General features: G+C 47.0%; 1 protein-coding gene across 1 annotated transcript; it reads right to left on the bottom strand.

Annotated features, from left to right (window-relative positions):
• Positions 1-15,848: 15,848 nt before the first annotated feature.
• On the bottom strand, positions 15,849-19,692 carry LOC136522545 (putative pentatricopeptide repeat-containing protein At5g13230, mitochondrial). The gene is made up of 2 exons (XM_066516352.1): positions 16,476-19,692; positions 15,849-15,897 (listed from the first exon to the last, which is right to left on the bottom strand). Exon 1 carries the CDS (start codon positions 19,640-19,642, stop codon positions 17,159-17,161), a length of 2,484 nt encoding a protein of 827 aa, XP_066372449.1. The 5' UTR covers positions 19,643-19,692; the 3' UTR covers positions 15,849-15,897; positions 16,476-17,158.
• Between the last annotated feature and the right edge of the window lie 745 nt (positions 19,693-20,437).

Here is a 20,437-nt window from a genome sequence, read left to right as displayed (position 1 = left end):
CAAAGGAATGGAATAGGGGACAAAGTTTTTACCATGTGATAGTAAAAAAGAGAGGTAGTATTTAGTATTGTACCCTCATGGAGCCCCTGAGTGCCCTGGGCTAAAAGTGTTCAGGCTGGGGTGCTTTATAGGAGCAAGTGTTGAATAAAAAGCAGTAAGACCGAATTTAGGGGAAAACGGCGTAGCTGTTCAATGTTCCAAGTGTTGGTGAGAACGTTGCCATTGTCGTCCTTCATTCGGTAGGTGCCTGGTCAGATCACTTCGATCACCGTATAGGGTCCTTCCCATGGTGGAGAGAGTTTGTGTTTTTCCTTTGTTGATTGGGTCCTCTAGAGCATGAGATCACCGACTTCGAGGATCCTCCCCCTGATTTTTCTTTCATGGTACCTGTGGAGAGTTTGCTGGTAGCGAGCAGAGCGGATGATGGTCATCTTGTGGGCCTCCTTGAGCAGGTCGACTGCGTCTTGCTGAGCCTCCATAGCTCAGTCATGGTCGAAAGCCTTCACTCTTGGGGCGTCATGGTCGAGGTCGGAGGGCAGCACTACTTTAGCTCTGTAGGGCAGGAAGAAGGGTGTGAACCCTGTGGATCGGTTTAGGGTCATTCTCAGGCTCTAGAGGATCGTTGGGACCTCTACAACCCATCGCCCGACATACGTGTTGAGTCGGTCAAAGATGCATAGCTTAAGTCCTTGGAGGACCATGCCAATGGCATGCTCGACCTGACTGTTAGTACATGGGTGTCCGACCGAGGCCTAGTTGATCCTAATACCATATCCATCACTGAAGTCTAGGAACTTCTTTCCAGTGAAGTTAGTCCCGTGGTTAGTGATGATGCAGTTAGGAACACTGAATCGGTAGATGATGTCGAGGAAGAATTTGACTGTCTCTTCCGAGCGGATGTTGGTGATGGGTTTGGCCTCTATCCACTTGGTGAACTTGTTGACTACTACGAGTAGGTGAGTGAAGAAGCCCGGGCCCTTTTTGAGGGGTCCTACCATGTCAAGGCCCCAGACCACGAATGGCTAGGTGATGGGGATGGTTTGAAGCTCCTGTGCCGGCAAATGAGTTTGCCGAGCATAGAATTGGCATCCCTCATACCTACGGATGACCTCCTCTGCATCTCATAGTGCGGTGGGCTAGTAAAAACCTTAGCGAAAGGCTTTTCTGACCAGCGACCTAGGGGCCACGTGATGTCCGCAAATCCTAGCATGGACCTCGTGGAGGAGCTGCTTCCTCTGGTTGGTGGGGATGCACTTCATGAGCACCCTCGATGGACTCTGTTTGTAGAGTTTGTCACCGAGCACGACAAAAGTCTTAGCATGTTGAGCGATCCATTGGGCTTCAGTCCTTTCAGGTGAGAGAACCTCCTTGAGGAGGTAGGTGAGTAGCGGCACTCACTAGTCAGTTTGATCGAGTGCCAATACAGCGACATCGGCGGGTGACGTCGTCATGGAGGCACTAGGGTCGGAGCCCTTGAGCGTTGGCTTGGCATCGGGGTCAGAGCCCCCAGGCACCGGCTGAGTGTCGAGGTGTGTCTGGATCAGACTTTCTAGGACATAGGTGGACGACTCATGGAGATCATTGATGAAGATCCCGCTTGCAGATGGATCTCGCCTGGCAGCCAATTTTGTGAGAAAATTGGTGGCATCGTTGTCCTTTCGGTGGACATGATGCAGCTCAATCCCCTGGAATTTGTTCTCGAGCTTGTGCACCTCATGGCAGTATGCCGCCATGAGGGGGCTTTTGTAGGAGGACTCCTTCATGACTTGGTCAATGACCAACTCCGAGTCGTCGCGGACGTAGAGTCGTGTAGCGTCGAGCTCGATGGCGATGCACAGTCTGTTGATGAGGGCCTCATATTTTGTGGCGTTGTTTGAGTCTGAGAAATGGAGGTGGATGGCGTAGCAGAGCCTACTCCCGTCTAGGGAGATCAGAACCACTCCAGCCCCTGAGCTGAGTGCCATTACGGACCCATCGAAGTACATTATCTAGTATTCGTGGGTGATGTCCAAGGTCGGTAGCTGCACCTCCGTCCATTCGGCGACAAAATCCACAAGAGCTTGAGATTTAATAGCGGTACAGGGGATATACCTAACATCATGGCCAATGAGTTCGAGTGCCCACTTGGAGATCCATCCCACGGCGTCGTGGTTGCGGATGATGTCCCTGAGCAGGTATGAAGTGACGACCGCGGCTTCGTGGTTGGTGAAGTAGTGCAGGAGCTTCTGGATCGCCATTAGCACGGCGTATAGGAGTTTCTACACCTGGGGGTACCGGACCTTGGGGTTCGTGAGTACCTCCCTGACGAAGTATATGGGTCGCTGGACCTTAAGGTGGTGTCCCAGCTCCTCCCTTTCAATGACCAAGGCGGCGCTTACCACATGGTTGCTTGCCACAATGTAGAGGAGGAGGGGTTCTCCCTATTCAGGAGCGACGAGGATTAGGGCCAACATCAGTGATGCTTTGAGGCTCTCTAGAGCCTACTGAGCTTCCTTAGTCTAGACAAAGGCATCCATTTTTTTGAGGAGCTTATAGAGTGGCATCCCCTGTTCGCCGAGCTGGGAGATGAATCGGCTCAGGATGGCTAGACAGTCGGTGAGCCTTTGTACGCCCTTGATGTTGTGTATAGGGCCCATGTTGGAGATGGCCATGATCTTTTCAGGGTTGGCTTCGATGCCGCTCTTGGACACAATGTATCCTAGCAGCTTCCCCTTTGAAACCCTAAAAATACATTTCTCAGGATTCAATCTGATGTTGAACCTTCGGGGGTTCACGAACGTTGTGGCCAGGTTTGTGATCAGGTCACAAGCTTGGGCCGTTTTGACCACTATGTCATCAACATAGACGACGATTGTTGGTTTCGGCCATTTGGCTTGATCAGGCTGATCAAGCGGGTCGATTTGTTCGGTGAAGCATTGCTGCATGCACCTTTGGTAGGTGGCGCCAGCGTCCTTTGGGACAAAAGGCATGCTTACATAGTAGTATGAACCATATGGGATGATGAATGAGGTTATGAGCTGATCGGACTCTTTCATCGTGATCTGGTGATAGCCCGAGTAGGCATCCAGAAAGGAGAGGATCTCACAACCCGAGGTGGAGTCGACTATCTGGTCTATGCGTGGTAAAGAAAAATGATCCTTTGGACACGCTTTGTTGAGGCCAGTATAATCAACGCACATTCTCCATTTCCCGGTCTTCTTTTTAACAAGAACAGGATTGGCAAGCTAGTCGAAGTAGAATACCTCTCTGATGAATCTGGCTACCAGGAGTTTGGCGATCTCTTCGCCTATGGCCCTGTGCCTCTCATCGTCAAAGTGGCACAGGCGTTGCTTAGTGGGCTTCGAGCCCAGAATGAGGCATAGTGCATGCTCGGTGACATCCCATGGTATGCCTACATGTGAGATGGCTTCCATGTGAAGACATTGTGATTAGCGTGCAGAAAGTCGATGAGCTCGCATTCCTATTTGGCAGGGAGCTAGGTCCCAATCCGCACCATCTTGGTTGGGTCGGTGGGGTCGATTCCCACCACCTTGGTTTCCTCGAGCGGGCAGAAGGCCGTCGAGGAGGTTGGTTTGTTACAGTCTAGGACTGCTAGGGTCGATAACTCCCCAAGCCGTGGGAGCTCGGACGAGTTGATGATCACGGTGGCGAGCTCGAAATGCTCGCGGTCGCACATGAAGACGTGCGAGAAGGCACTGCTCACGGTGATGACGTCGTTCGGTCCTGACATCTTCAGCTTGAGGTAGGTGTAGTTGGGGATTGCCATGAATTTGGCGTAGCATGGCTGCCCCAAGATGGCGTGGTAGGACCCTAGGAAGTCCACCACTTCGAACATGAGGACCTCCGAGCGGAAGTTGGCTCGGTTGCCAAACATGATGGGCAGGTCGATCTGCCCAAGTGGGTATGCCTGCGCTCCCAGGATCACCCCGTGAAAGGGAGAGCCCGCTAGGTGGAGTTTCGATCGAGGGATGCGCATGGCGTCGAGGGTGTCGACGTAGAGGATGTTGAGGCCGCTGCCTCCGTCCATTAGCACCTTGGTGAGGCACTTCTTGCGGACGATGGGGTCGATGATGAGTGGGTAGCGTCCTGGTCTCACGACGTGGGAGGGATGGTCCCTTTGATCAAAGGTGATCAGAGATTCTGACCAGCTGAAGAAGGAGGGGACGGCCGTCTCGGCGGCGCATGCCTCCCTATAGCGCACCTTGTGCTAGCATTTGGACCAGATGGCATCAGATCCATTGAAGATCATGATGCATTCCTCAGGGTCAGGGAAGCCATCTTCGTCCTTGCCCACCGCGCCTCCTTTCTTGGCTAACGCCTCTTTGTTGTCTCCTTCTTTTGGCCCGCTGGCCTATCGGAGGAAACGTTTGAGGAGCTCATAGTCCTTGTAGAGGTGTTTGATGGGGTAGGTGTGGTTGGTGCACGGGCTATCCATGAGCTTGTTGAAGTGGTCAGGCAGGCCCTATTGGGGTTGCTTGCCCGTGCGATCAGCTATGGCGACCAACGCGGTGTTCTTCAGTTGGCGCCGATCCTTTTTATTCTTCTTGCCCCTCTATGTGGAGGGGCCCTCATCTTGGTCCACGCGCTTAGCCTTGACTTTGTCCCGGCCTCCATTGAAGACCGCCTCCTCACCGGAGGCATGGTTAGTGGCGACATCGAGCAAGTCACGAGTGGTATGGGGCTTCAGGCAGCCAAGCTTATGGATCAGGGACTTGCAGGTCGTCCTAGAGAGGAATGCACTGATGACGTCCGTATCGATGACATCAAGGAGGGAGTTGCATCGTTGGGAGAACCTACAGATGTAATCCCGTAGGGATTCGCTAGGTTCTTGCTGGCAGCTCTTGAGGTCCTAGGAGTTACCAGGGCGGACATAGGTCCCCTGGAAATTTCCAACAAAGACCCTCTTAAGGTCCGCCCAGTCATGGATGCTGTCGTGCGGGAGGAATTTGAGCCACGCCCGAACATGTCCCCCCACGTAGATGGGGAGATATTGAATGATGAAAAGGTCATCATCCACCCCTCCGGCTTGGTAGGCGAGCTAGAAATCTTCAAGCCAAATACCGGGGTTCGTCTCCCTGTTGTACTTGGCGATGTTGGTGGGCGGTCAGAAGTGCTGTGGGAACGGCACTCTCCGGATACGTCGGCCAAAGGCCTGTGGTCCCAGGCCCTTAGGGCTGGGACTCCGGTTGTCTGGCCCACGATCATGCCTGGGGCACGTTTCATCGCTCCCCTCGATGGTTCAGCCAGGACTCGTGTCACCTGCCCTCATCATCACCCGGTGGATGTCATCATCATGCCGGGCCTGATGCCGATTGCTGATGACGCAGCGAGCGTCTTGGTGTAGACCGGGCTGTTCGTGTACCGGCGATCGGTGTAGAGCAGGCGCCAGGTCAGACCGCGATGTAGCCACTACCTCTAGAGCCGCGCTTGACGGCTGTAGCAGTGAGTGGATGGAGCGATCCGTCTGGTGCGTCCCCACACCCTCAATAGGGAGAGAGGGCGCGTGTCGGAGTCATGATGCGGAGCTTTCCCCCTGTTGAACGGTGGCGGCTTCTACCAGCACCCGGAGGTTTCGGTAGACCGCCCGCTCCTAGGGGTCGACGGGCTCAGGAACGCCGCACAGAAGCATTGCCGTAGCGACGATGTTCTGGCTAGCCTGAGCAAACTGTGGGGGTTGTTCCCCTCATTCATGATGTCACGTTGGACCTGGTGGGCATGACCCCAGGCGCCGCCCGCCGGGTCATGCGCATGGGGCGCAACGTGCTGCATCGAGCGCGCCGGTGCAGGCGGCGATTGATTCTGCCGCCATTGTCGTAGCTCCTCAGCGTGCTCTTATGCAAGCGCGAGGGCCCCCGCACGCGTGTCTGGAGGGGTGTGAGTCTGCACGGACTCCGCAACCACCGGTGGCTGCCCCGGAGCGTCCGCCATAAAGCACTCTCAGGACAGACGGTGGCTAGGTGCCATGTCACCGATGCTGGAGCCATCGCTCTCAACCTCGTCATCGAGGAGTTCGTGGAAATGGTGGGAGCATAGCTCGCCATTCCCACGAAATCGAATGTGAGAGGGGGTGGCAACAGCGTCCTTTGGAGCCCCCGAACGCACGCATCCACGGAGGACGCGAGGTCATAGGGGAACTAGTCGTACGGTGTTTGTGGTGTGGACAAAACGGTCCCCTCGAATAATCGTCAGGAGATAGTAAATAGAGAGTAAATAACAGTATATACATTACTCATAGCGGGGGTTTGAGCAAAGAGTTTGCTCGAAATGAAGCGCAGGCGCCTCGTCGTTGAAGTCATCGTGCGTCCCAGAGCCGGTGGAGGGCGCCCCTCTAACGGGCACCGAAACAAGTGCCTCCACGTGGAGGTGTAGTACGCCGAGCCGGTCGGCGACGAAGTCTAGGCTTTCGAAGAGGAAGGCCTAGGATGGCTTGAAGATGGGTGGAACCCACATCCCCATAGGTGGGAGTGTGGAAAACTCCAATGAGCCAAAGCGAGTCGTATCGCTTGAACCCGCCATGGCGAAGGTGGTGGAAAAGTGGGCCATCCGATGACCAAAAGTGTTGAACGTACAGCGTCTTCCCCACGGACGGCGCCAACTATCGGTGCAAAAAGTGACCAACACGTAAATATTTGTAGTTTTGTCATACGTTGTGATCAGATATGGCCTAGCACTCAATGACACAGGGTTTATACTGGTTCAGGCAATGTGCCATACGTCCAGTTTGAGTCGGTCGGTGACTTTATTCCTAAGCCCAGGTGCTTGAAGTTTGCAGTGGGGTTACAAACGAGAAGGAGAAAGATGGGGGTACAAGAGGTTCGGTCGGACTCTGGTCTGAGGGGCCGAGAGTAATGGGAGCTCCGCTATGTGCTAAGTGTTCGAGCGTATGCTTGTGATTTGAACCTGGTGGTTCTGTTGTTGTGTGCTAGTGAACTGATCCATCCTTTTGTGAGAGAGCGCATCCTCTTTTATAGATAAAGGGGGTGGCCTTACAAGAGAGAGAGAGAGAGAGAGAGAGTACGTACACTAAGTCTTGTTGTCCACGCCATCGGGTACAAGATGATTGTAGGCGCCCATACTGTTAATGTCACTGTTTAATGTCAGATGCATGTAGGAGGTTGCGTCGTCTTCTTCCGACATAGCAGATGTCGGTGCCTGCTATATTGTTGATGTCCAGAGGCATGTGAGGGGTTTTACCGCGTTCGCCTGGTAAGGTAAATGCCGGCGCCCATAACACTGTTGATGCCTAGAGGCATGTGTGAAGAGCCTTACCGTGTTTGTCTGGTATGGGAGTTGATGGCGCCTACAACACTGTTACGGAAAATGTCAGTGCCTACAACACTGCTTGGGTTCTGTCGTGCCAGGAGGGTCGTAGGGTACTGTCTGGCAGGTGCACAGGGTACGGTCCCTGGTATTGCGGTTTGACTTGTGTGCCCTGCCTTACTTTCTCCGTCCGTTTCCTAGTCCTTACCGAGCGGGCGTCTCCAGTCGATTGGTCCCAGTCGGCTCTGATTGCGCCAGTCGGAGAGAAGCTGTAAGCAGAGGTTCGACGCATTCTCGGTCATTGAAGCGGGTCAGAGTCGGAAGTGGTGTTTTGGCCAGGCCTTCCGGTCAGAGAGGTCGTCCGAAGGCGGGCTAGAGACCGAAGCGAGCGCTCCGGTCGGAGAGGCGGGCCGGAGTCGAAAGCAGGCGCCGTTTCTCCTCGGCCAGGCCTTACGGTCGGAGATTGGATCGCCCTTCTGGTCTATCGTTTTAGGTACTTGGCCGGCCTAAGAGTTGCGCGTTGGTTTCGCAACGTTGTCTGCTGGGCTGAGCCTTTGCTGGAAAGCCAGTCCATGAGGAACCCCGGGTTTATGAGCCCGACATAAACTAAAGGAATTACATTAAATTACATTTCATAATGATATGCATGCGTAGTTTAGATATAAATTTAGAGGTTAATTTGCATTTATAATTATAGCATTGGATAATTTAGACTTAAATTTAGGAATTACTTTAGATTATCTTTTATAATTGCAAAGGTGGATAATTTACATGCAAATTTAGAGAGATATATATTTAAAATTATATTTTATAATGATAAAGGTGGGTAATTTATTAGATACAAATTTATGGGTTACTTTATTTATTTTTGTAATGGCTAAGATGACGGTTTTTTTTTAAAAAAAAAAGTAGAATAGATCTGATGGTTATTATTAGCAGTGATGATTAGAGTCTACCGATTTAATGGACAGATATTTTTAATTATTATGAGAATTTTTAGGATTCATCAGGACCTGGTTTCTTTTGGTGTCTACTCCCTCTAGTTCCAAAAAAAAATGCCGTTTTGATGTTTACCTTAAGTTAAACATTTTGTAACTCCTCGGGCGAGGAGGAGGAGCGGGAGTGGGCGCTCGGCGAGCTCCAGAAACATTCGCCTTCGGCCACTGGACTACGTGCACGCCGCCGTCGCTGCCGTGGTGTTCCTCACCGTGGGGTTCAGCGACGCCGGGCTCCAGAGGTGCTTCTTCCCCAACGCTAGCAACAACACCGGTGAGCTTCTCAAGAACCTGCCTCTTGGGATGGCATTCCTATCAAGCTTTGTCTACATGATCTTCCCGACAAAACGGAAGGGCATTGGATACAACGATACAACTCCTCGCAAAAAGGCTTGAAGCCAGTCACCCAAAAGTTCAGATCTGAAATCGGACAAGTATATAGTTAGAAATGACACGATTTCCTTGCATGTATATAATAAATACATATTTTGTTATGTCATTCTTTTCCTATAATATGATTAGTAGGTGTACTAATTAAAGATGCAAGGAATGGAACATGTAACGACAAGATGGACTGTGGACTATGTTTTTGTTCTTCTTCTAAATGAAATGTCAACCACAAGTAACGGCGAATCAGAGTACGTTCGGTTGAGCTAGATTAAAGCCGGCTGGTCGTTTTCGGCTGATTTGTTGTGAGAGAAAAATATTGTTCTGGCTGGTAGGTGAACAGTGTTTTGTGAGGAGGAAGCAGCCGGCTCCCGCCAGCCGAACGGACTGCATATTATAGGAATTATTATGTCAAAAAGTTTGTAGTTGCTAATATCTTCTCTGCTGCAGTCCTGTGGGGGGCTTTGGAAACTCTGTGTGTTTTCAGGAGGATATACTTGAAACGATTTGAAGTCCTTGCTTCTGAAAATTGCGGTCATGGCTCAGCGCCGGGGTGGTTGGCACTCTGCCCACAGGACCACCATCTCAACTCTAAACTCGCCGAACTGAGAAAAATTGCAGCAAGCCCAGCAAGATTGAATTGCTGATGCAAGAGAACACAGGGAGAAGCTTCTTATTTCTGAACGTTACAAACTGGTAAGACAACTCCCTGCCGGCCGAAGCAGAAGAATTGTTGTCCAAGAGTGCATCCTTCGAGGAAGCAGTTGAATCTGGCAGATGGCTGAATTTAGCCTCACTATGGGTATCCTGGGAGATGTGAGCAAGCATGGGTTCTGGTTTCGTGTAATGTTTCTAGTTGGGTTCTAAACTGTATATGTTTTCTGTGCTAGACGGTAAGATGTGGTCCATCTGGATGCTGTAAAACGTTCTTTTGTATTGGTTAAGGAAGGGGCTTGGCCCTATAACTCTAAAAATATCATAGGATTTATTAGCTCCACTTATGAAGAGCTCGAGGTAGGGACTAAAGAGGATGCGGCGGTGTTGCTGTCGAGGTTGCGGAACCACACGGCACCATAGTGTAAGTGATCAAATTACTTAACAATAATGACAGACAACAGTCCAGAATACCTTTGCACAATCATGTAAATCCATTTTGTTGCCATCAACAGGCTCCCAGCTAAGCACCATTAAAGGCAGTTTGATCATCTAATGAGGCACCATCATCTTCATGACAAACAACATATATGAAGGCCTAACCTGAAACAACAGATCATTAAAATAAATATAGGTAAGGCATGAATCTGCAGATTAGTTAGTTGAGGATGAGGTGAGGTGGTAAAAGGAAATGATTAGGCCCTGTTCGTTTGTTTTATAATCCGTACTTTTCAGCTTATTTTTTCAGCCGGAACAGTGTTTTTATCTCACAATAAATCAGCCGGAACAGTGTTTCGGTTTATTTTTTCAGCGAAGCGAACTGGGCCTAAGCTGAAGAAGCCTCAAAGATTGACAAATAAAATAGATTATGTCATGTTTTTTTAAAAAAAAAGATTCTGTCCAGCATTCAGCAACAGTCGATTCTTTTAACACAACAAACTCCAGATGGTAGCTCACATATACAATAGTGCTTAATGCATTTGACAGCGCTGTGAAATACCTTTTAGTTGATCCATCACCCAAACAACTTCAATATCACTGTCCTTAAAGCCAACTATATTCCAGGCTCTAGCACATAAAAAGGCTAATTCTCCCCTAAATAGGCCGGCTGCTTCCAGGTGGTGGAGCAGGGTCCACGCCGGCCGAAATCATCCTAGCCGTCGGATCTCTGATCGTCTGGCTATCGTTTCCTGGAGCGGATTTCGCGTGGAGCGGCTCCTGTGGCTTTGTGTCGATAAAATCGCTCTCCACAGGCTTCTCTCCGGAGTCAGTGCCGCCTAATAAATTTGGGGCTTCCCCTTCCCGTCTCCAGATTCTTCCCCTTTCTCTCTGACTCGCCTCTGTCGTCTTTCGCTCCGCCTTCCCTTCCTCGCACTCCGCCTCCGCCTCCGCCTCCGCGTTGCGCCGCCACCGGCCGATCTGCTCTGCCCTCCGCATCCACTGGCGCTGACTCCCCTACGGTGGATCCGGCCGTGGTTGACCCCATTGCTGCGACCATGGAGCTTCCCTTTCCTCCCTCCTCCTTGTTCCTCGGGTTCCCAAAACCCTAGGTCCATTGCATCAGTGCGCCTGTGCTTCGCGCTTCACCTCCGACTGGTGTAGCCTGCATTGGAGCCTTCACTTCGGTTCTGTATGGCAAGGGGTCTCCCGCTAGTCCTCCAAGTGCGGCGGGCCTGCTGGGCCCTCGCCGTGCCACCTCCGTTCTTCTCCGAGCGACAGGTGCTTCGGTGGGTTCTCTAGGCTTGCTTCGCCGCCTCCCTCTCTCCCTGTGCGGCGGCGCACCGGCTGAGCCCCTGCGTTGGCCGCACCTGGTGTGCAGGTGGGCCTCAATGGTGCCGCTGTTGGCACGGAGCGGTCTCAGGTGCTCCTGTTTCCTCTTGTTTTGTGATTTTGCTTTTGTCTCTCTGATTTCTCCCTACGTTGATTTGGATTCCTGTTCTAGGGTTTGGCCTATAATGCCTGCAGCTCCATACCCGTTGATCAAGGATTTGCCATTTGCCATTAATTTTTTTCTTCAGCCTGTGATGAAAATTCCATACCCGTTGCTCAAGGATATAAACCGATGTTCATTTGCTTGTGAGGTGCTAGGCATGACCTGCTACTTATATTGTGCAATTTCTGGGCAACCCAGTTGCCAACATGCCTTGAAGCTCCAAGTTGATGAACAGATGATGATTGGTATGTTTCTGATGCCTATAAAAATCATATCTTCATTCAAAAAAAATCTTATCTTCTTCATTGCGACAAGAGAAATTTTACAAACCTTTAAAAGAACATGTTGGTTTGCAAGACTTAGGTTCAGTTCCAGGTAGAGGAATGCAAGACTTAATATGGTTCAGTGCCAGGTACAGGAATGTAAGACTTAATATGGTTAAGTTCTATCCTTTAATTTCAGATATCCAAATCTATCTTTTGACAGTGAAATGAACTAAAACTCTCAAACTCTATCTGTACAGTATTACATACCATGATCTGTCGGGAATCTTTTTTTTGCAGCTTAGCAAATTTTTACTATGATACAACCTAAAACTTTTGTTTCTACAACTAGGTGCAATCATGTGACATGAACATCCGTATCTGAATTTTACTAATTCAATGAAATGCCTACAAAGTTTGTCCTTGTTTTCAGTATGAGGTTCCTTGATCAAACTTTGCACATATATGCATATATTTATGAGGCCTCTAAAACTGTTAAAGGTTTCCTTTGTGATCTTCTTTGCCTATGATCTGGGGCCTTTGCCTTGCAGTCTTCTGTGGCTATGATGATAGCCGGCATATCCATGTTCCACCTGCATAGTGAAAACATCTCTGTATTGTGCTTTTTTCTTTGCCATGGCCTTTGTTTGTGATGAACCTGCGCATATTTAGTTGCTGCTGGCTGTGATTAAATGTGGCTCACGTCTGCTTGTCGTTCTAATGTTTTCTAACAATTTTTTCCCTCTAAACACTTTTGCCATTTGTTGTTTGCCATTTTCCCCTTCTTCAGGCTACGATAAAAATTCCATATCTTTTGCTCAAGGATGTGATCTGATGTTCATTCGCTTGTGAGGCACTGGGCATGACCTGTTACTTAATTATGCAATTTCTTCGAGTAACCCATTTGTCAACATGCCTAGAAGCTCCAAGTTGATGACCAAATGATGATTTGATTGACAGATTACTGATGCCTCTAAGAATCTTATCTTCGTTGGAAAAAAATGCAGACCTTTTATATTGATCCATGTTTATTTTTTCCTGATATTTATGCAGCTTAGCAATGCCTTCGTCCATTTAGTTGTGCGCTACACCTTTTCCCAAATTTATTGCAGTACTGCTTCTAGATATGAATTGTAACTCAACCATCAAGTTTGTTCATCGGTTTCTAATAAGGTCGGCTCTTGTTGCCTACAACAAAATACAGCTACTTATGATTTGGGCTCTAAAGTTAGCCGAACTATTCATGTCTTTGCTCTTTCCAGATATAGGTGGCCACATATTTATTTCAGAACTAACCTTTAAATATAGGAGCTAATACTTTGAAAAGAAGAACTTCATAGGCTACATACTTGCCACATAAGTTTTACCTTGTCAATTCTTGTTGGTCTTAGTTCACCTTTCTTTTGTCTTCAGGGTCTCAGGTGACATGTGGTTACATTTTAAAGACATGTGGTTAGATTTTTTTTAGGTGACAACTGCCAACCTAGGCCTCTCCATGACAGAATTTGTTGATGCCAGTTTCCGATGGAGAATTTGATGATTTCAGAAGAAGATTGATCATGTTCCTTGATCATTGGTATGTTCACAGCCCTCTTCTTCCTCAGTCGTCCCTATTTTTCAAAACATTTGTAAATTTTAGGTTCTGCGGAAGTGCTTTCTGTTTAAAATGATGCGAATAAATTGACTGATTAGACAATGTGCATATGTTGTCCGAAAGGAAGGCGGTGACAAAATTTACAGCAGTTAGTTCTTTGATCTATCATGTGCCTACAGAAAATGAGCATAGTGAAATCAAAAGAGATTTATTGCTCCATGATATTTTCCAATCCAGTTATAATATGGTTGTATTTTCTAGGTTGGGCTCCCTTGCTGATCTAGGGGCAACACTTCCTCAAACCTGGAGAGGACACTATCCTGAGTTCAGTTCATCGTTTTGGTGAGTTATGCTCTTCCTCTGCCCTTCATGTTATCCTGGGAATGACAGTGATTTCTGCTAGACATTTTTTATTACCACCGTAGCACTGCCTCTACACCGTTCCAGTTAACTGGTCACCACATGTCTAAATCTTCCTGCCTCTTTTAACTTCAAGCATGTATGAACCCCATTATAGTTTCAGTACTACACATCTCTGCAAATTGTACAACATAATAAGTGTTGTCCACCTGCAGTTTTTTTAACATACGTACTTCCTCTCAGATCACCAATTTAGTCTCCAGATACGCTTTGTTTCGCTACATTTTATTTAAACACAAGCTAGATGGAATCACAGCTGAACTTGTATCTCAGCAAAGCAAAAACTCGTACTCCACTCTCTTGTTCTAAAATTTGTTGCCCCTAGGTTCCATACCGTGCTATGTCAGGAAATATAACATTCAACGTATGAATTTGGTGTCAGCTTTTCAGGTTTGCTTGCCTAGGTCATAAGATCAGGATGACAGTCAAGATATCCAGCGCTGCTTGCTGCACTCTAGCAGCATGAAGAAAAGGTTAGCCTTTACATTATTTTCTGTACATGGTTTCTATTTGTGCCTCTGACTGACGATGACATAGTATTGTTATATGCTATATAAAATTTCTATTTCAAAGATACATTTTCCCGCTGCTCGCTAAAAAAACTGCCCATGTATTGGTTGCTGTGTGATAATGGGCATGTATTAGCTACTGCTGTGATAATTCGTCATAAGATACAGGCCTCCTAATTGTTGAGGGAAAATAAAGTACACACATCTAGCTTCATATGACAAGCTAATTGAAACTGTGGCTACTCAATAGTTAATGCTCTTGTGTTCAGATCAGCATATTTGTGGGGTTTTGAGTCATATATATTTGTTGATGAATAGATCAACTTCTACTTTTTGTTACTGCCCCTGCATGTTGTCACACCTACTGCCCTTATTATCGCTCCTTATCACTTTGATTTATTTTTTTTTCCTCAATTTTTTTCCTATTGAATCACTGTAGACTTGATTTAACTGCACAAAGTCACAAGGGCACCTGGACAAGCCGTTTCAGAGGCAGCGCCTTTGGTAAGTTGTAAGTTATTGTTATTCTGGTCTTTGGAGTAGTTTCCAGGAAGACTGGGGACAAATGGTATGCTTTATCATGTTCGAACTGCTATTGCATTTCCAAGACATGTAGTTGTACACTGTATTTCATCTGCTATTGCATATAATCTGTACCCAGTCTAATCATCCTATTTCAGCTATGCATGACAGAGGAAGCGCTGAAGAAACGCAGACAACAAAGGCTACCCAAAGTGCAACACAGAAAAGACACCTCCTTCACAAAGTCCCCCATGAAGAGGTAAGATCCTCAAACATATACATACCTACTTACTATGCTGCAACCGGATTTACACAAAGAAAAAGATTTACTTCTACCTAGAGTTTCTTAATTTTATGTATTTTTTACAAATCCAGACCCAAAAAGAGTTATTTTTACCTACAGGTTTTTTCTCATCATACACCATTTGTAGACCCAAGACCGAAGAACCTAAACACCATTTTTTCGTATCAATATGTTGTGCGAACTTACAGTGCTCTCTATATATAGATACCAAGGCTTGAAAGAAACTTTAATCATATGACAAGCAGGTTAAACAAGGCATCATCCAGATCATCCATGACTGATTACTGCATTACCTATACTTACTAGCACATTGCTAATTCGGTAATCCAAGTCTCACTGGGATAGGTTAGAGGGTTAGGTCTTCGCTAACATTTCTGTTTGTTTTTTCCTTCACTAACATATTTATGTTCGGTAATCCATGTCAAAAAGCATATAGTATCAGCCAGGTTCCGAGTCTCATTTCTCCTTCTTAATCTCTTCTATGTGACAGCCAGGTGCATAGTGATTGGATACAAAGGTTTATGGAACAAAAGGGTGCACTATTTATGGTTTCTTCTTTCCTGATTTTTTTAAATAAATAATTTGTTCTACACCTGCATAGGATTTGTGTACCTGCTTCTAACCTAAAGTATTTTTTCTGGTTTGCTATGTACTTGATCTGTTCTGATTGGTTAGGGACTATGACTCATACTGCATTGCTGCAATACATGATTCAGAAGGTACATCCTGATCAATATGTCTACTTCTTACTGTTGCCTTGATAATTCTTATGCAATGCCCACAATCATGAACAAGACGACAGTGGTGAATGTTTCTGTGATTATTCGTCTTCACAATTATGGTTTAAGCTATGTAGCGCCTCTAATTGTGCATCTCATCTTTTTTTCAGGTGTTCAACAAATAAAAAAGACAGATGTGAGCTTGGGGGGACTCATCTGACCATAGAATTCGTGTTATAAATGTACTTGCATTTAGTTTAATTTTGTTCTGCTTTCTACTGCCATACAAAACGGAAAGTCTCGGCTTCCTTGCAAATTTCACTTTGTACTTCATTACCTGCAGTCCAGAGTAAGGCAAAAGAAAGGTTTAGGTTCCTATATGTACCTCAATCATTTTTTCCATTCACTCAAATTATGAATATTCGATCACAACCACACCAACTTCGTCTATCATGCTCTGTTATTATACTTCCAGTGAGCGCAACGATAGCACGCCTACCATGTTAATGTTTCTTTGTACGACATAACCATGTTCACATCGTCCCCCTAATCCTGTTACCTTGCGGTCCGCGCGCGATGGCGCGCTCCTTTCACTAGTATATTGCGAGCAGAGCATTCACGACAATCATATGATATATTAGGTTAGATCATGACCAATTTCTGACAGGAGAACTACACTAAAGACATTAATTATTTCTTATGCAATACTCTCAGATATTCAGGTATCTCCAAAACTAAAACTACCCGAATATTTTTGTTTCTCTGGCTACATGATAGGGATACATTACATTTCATGATTGTCCTGTGCTCTAATGGAGTAGCGAATAAGGAAGGTACATATCGGTTACCATAGCATATTTGTACGAGTTCAAAATCTAAGACAGGAGATAAATGGCATCAAGTGAAAGACACTACCTCAAGTTCCAATTTACGAACTTCCTCCCCAGTAGTCTCAGCCATTGGACTTCTTTGAACCTCAAAAATTAAAGCAGCAACAGCAACCTATGGTTATACTGTTATAGCAGAAAGAAACAGCATATCATTAGCTGAGAGTTACTCTAAATATATCCCTATGGGTAACTGCAGATGTAATAGCACATATGATTTATTAACCGCTCATTCAGCTCCCCCACTGCAAGTATCACAGCAGCATTGTTAACTCAGCCTCGTCGTACTTAATGCCGCAGTGATGGTCTGCGGCGAATAAAAAATCCAGGATGGATCTGCCTGCCACCATGGAGTCGCTGGTCGGCCTACCGGCCACAACGTCACAACAACTGGCGGCTGGATCGGAGATAGGAGTCGGCAATGGGAGTGAAGACCGTAGGCGGCGGAGGCATGGGAGCCACACTAGGAGTGAGCTCCAGTGCCGTTGCCAAGCCATGGTCCCCACCACCGTTTGCCAAACAGGACATCAGCAGCAGTACTCTTCAGATCAAGCAACATATCATCTTCAGAATAGTTTGTCCAGAAAATCAAGTATGCATGTATATTTTGGAGATCTTGTCATGGAAGGAAGCTTTCCTACAAAATTGTACTGGTAGCACTATATAGGATATGCTATCCTATGTTCAAATAAATCAATGAACGATAGAGCATCACCAATAATCACCACAGGAGCATATTCCTTCCTCAAAATGGTGAAAGCGATTGATATCTCTAACGATGATTTCCCGTTGAACTATTTTAGATATAACCTTAAACACGGTATGGCAGTCTAAGCAGGAACGCAAATTCTTCATTATCCGTATTGGATGGCCAGGAGGTGTCATAGAAAGGCCATATGCTAAAGCCAGCCTCTCACTATGCGCCCATAGCATGCGAGCTTTTTCTTCCTCATCCACGTCATGCAATACTACGTTTATGTCTGGAACATAACCTTCCCTCCTAGCCTTCAGGTTTAGCCATTCCAGCATTGCATTTATCATCCGCATATCTGGATGGTCTGCTGATCCCACTGAAAAGGCATGAACTTCTCCCTTGATCTCAACCCAACTAAGACCAGCCTCTTTCTTTACACCTATGTTTCTCATTGATTTCCTCAAAAGAGCAACTTGATCCAAAATTCCGGCTGCAGCATACATATTTGACAGTAAGACATAGGTTGTCTCGTCATGTGGTTCAATCTCAAGCACCTTCTCTGCAGAAAATCTTCCCAGAGCTACATTCTTGTGGACTACACATGAGCTAAGCAAGGCTCGCCAAACCATAGGAGATGGTGTTGAAGGAATATCCCCAATAAACTTTAGAGCATCATTTAGACGGCCAGCACGTCCCAGAAGCCTAACAATGCAAGTGTAATGCTCCATAGATGGTTTGATTCTATGATCCATCGTCATAGAGTTAAACAGAGAGAGTCCTTGATTGACTAAGCCTGTGCTACCACAGACGGACAGGAGAGCAACAAAGGTGACATCATTTGGCTTTATATCACTTTTATTCATCCTGTCGAAAAGTTCCAGAGCATCCTTGGCTCGTCCATGGAGAGCATATCCTGAGATTATGGCATTCCATGAAACTACATCACATTGTATTATAGATTCAAATACCTTCAGAGCGCCCCTAATGCATCCACACTTGGCATATGTATCAATCAGTGAATTGCAAACAATTGTGTCATTATTGAATGTTGATTTCTCAATCAAGCTGTGAATTTGGACAGCATGTTTGATGGATGCTGTATTTGAACAAGCCCGGAGCACACTAGAGAATGTAACTTGAGTTGAGAGCATATGCGCAGCACGCATTTCCTGGAACACACTCAAAGCATCTTCTGCAAAACCAGACTGACAGTAGCCGACAATAATTGTGTTCCAGCTCACCTCATTGGCATTCCATAATGACGTGAAGATCTCAAGTGAATTTTCCATATTTCTGCATTTCGCATACAGATCCATGAGTGCATTGCCAACAAATAGTTCAGACTCATAGCCTAACTTTATAACAAGGTTATGAATTTGCTCGCCCAGATCCAAAAAGGCGATATTAGCACAAGCCTGCAGAACACCGGACAAACTAAACTCATTTGGCACAACAGAAGACCGCATCATTCTGAGGAACATCTCAAAGGCCTGTTCGTTCTGATAGTTCTGAGCATAACGGGATATCAAAAAGCTCCAGAGTATGACATCGTCATGGGGAATAATCTCAAAAACAGTGCGGGCATCCTCAATGTCTCCACATTTGGCATACATATCAAGCAAGGCACCACCAACATGAGGTTCAGTATCATAAAGTGTTTTGACTGCACAACCATGGATGCCCTTGCCTAGCACAGTGGATGACAGGCAAACTGCGGCCTTGAGCACACTGGTAAGCACAAAAGGATTAGGCTTCGCACCTGCCACCCTCATTTTGGAGAAAGTATTAAGCGCATCCTCTGGAATGTCATTCTGAGAATAGCAAGAAACCATGGCCGTCCAAGTGACAGCATCCTTCCTGACGATCCCATCGAACACACACCTCGCATGACACACGGCCCCACAAAGTGAGTAGGCATCAACCAGTGCTGTCCCCACAAAGGCGTTCCTGTCATGGCCCAACTTGCACGCACAGGCGTGGATGCCGTGGGCAAGCCCAGGAGCATCCATGGCGACCAGCACCTTCAGGATCGTGGTGAGCACGAAATGATTCACCTCGTGGCCTTCCCTCTGCAGCCTTCGGAACAACTCCACGGCCTCCTCAAACTCCCCACGCAGAGCGTAGCCCTGCACGAGCGTGACGAAGGACACCATATTCCGCTCCGGCATTCCGTCGAACAACCTACGCGCGGCGGCTAGTGGGCCGAGCTTCGCGTAGAGGTTGAGAAGGACGTTGGCGCAGAAGGTGTCCAGCTGCGCCACCCCTCCGCGCTGCACGGCGCGCGCGTGCACGGCGCGGCCGGCGCGGGCGTCACCACGAGCGATGCAGCGCTGCAGGAGCCTTGCGCACGTGTAGGAGTCGAGCTTGGGGAGCGCGAGCGACGCGAGCTCGTCGTCCAACCACTGCAGCGCTGCGTTGGCAGCCAGGTTACGGCGGAGCGGACCATTGGGTTGTGAGAAGGTTGGCACTGGCAGGAGGCGGCGGCAGCGGCTGGGGATCATCCGGCGGCAGCGGTGCAGCCAGGACTTTGAAGCTGGGGCCTGAGGGAGCGGGATTCGGTGACTTCGCTTGCCTGGCCGTTCTGAATACGGGAAAATTTTATCTTTTTTCATACCTGATTCGTATGGAATTCCTGCATTCTCAACAAATCTCTAACACACAGATTGTATTTTATATCCAGATAATTTTAGATATAATATATACTAAACATTTTACCAAATATCCATACCTCAGAAATTCTAAACTTTGACATATTCGGTACATGATATTTGGCTATTACGTGTAATTTTATATTAAGGTGAATTTAGATGCATACAAAATATTGTTATAAAAAACAATGCTATATAAGATCGAAGTTTACGTTCAATCAAGTCTAATACAAACTATGGGTACAAGTCCACAAGGACCGATTAAATTAAATAAAAGACGCAGTGAAGCTCAATGAAATCTCATATTATATGGGCATCTTTGAGTGTGACGTAGTCCTTTCTATGCTTACAACCTCTGAAGAGTTGCTGTTGTTAGGTTCACTCCTTCTAATTGAACGTCACTAGGATGTGTAGTCCATGATCAGCACTAAGAGCGTAAAGTGGAAAATAAAGAAGAGAGAGATATAGCGATCCTAGTATATACCGTTGTGGTTTGCAACCTTAGCTTAAGCGATTGAGTAAAAATAATATAATAATCTCATCAATGAGGTCGTGGCCAAGCTTCCTCTTAGACCTCATCCTACATGTCATCTCCTCTCAACATAGTTTCGGTCTCTCATAGGCTTCATTTCTAAAACACCACCTCGG

Source organism: Miscanthus floridulus, chromosome 18 (assembly GCF_019320115.1).
Source record: "Miscanthus floridulus cultivar M001 chromosome 18, ASM1932011v1, whole genome shotgun sequence".
Classification (NCBI taxonomy): domain Eukaryota; kingdom Viridiplantae; phylum Streptophyta; class Magnoliopsida; order Poales; family Poaceae; genus Miscanthus; species Miscanthus floridulus.
Note: the sequence above shows the minus strand (reverse complement) of the source record. Positions and strands in the feature narration are given on the sequence as shown.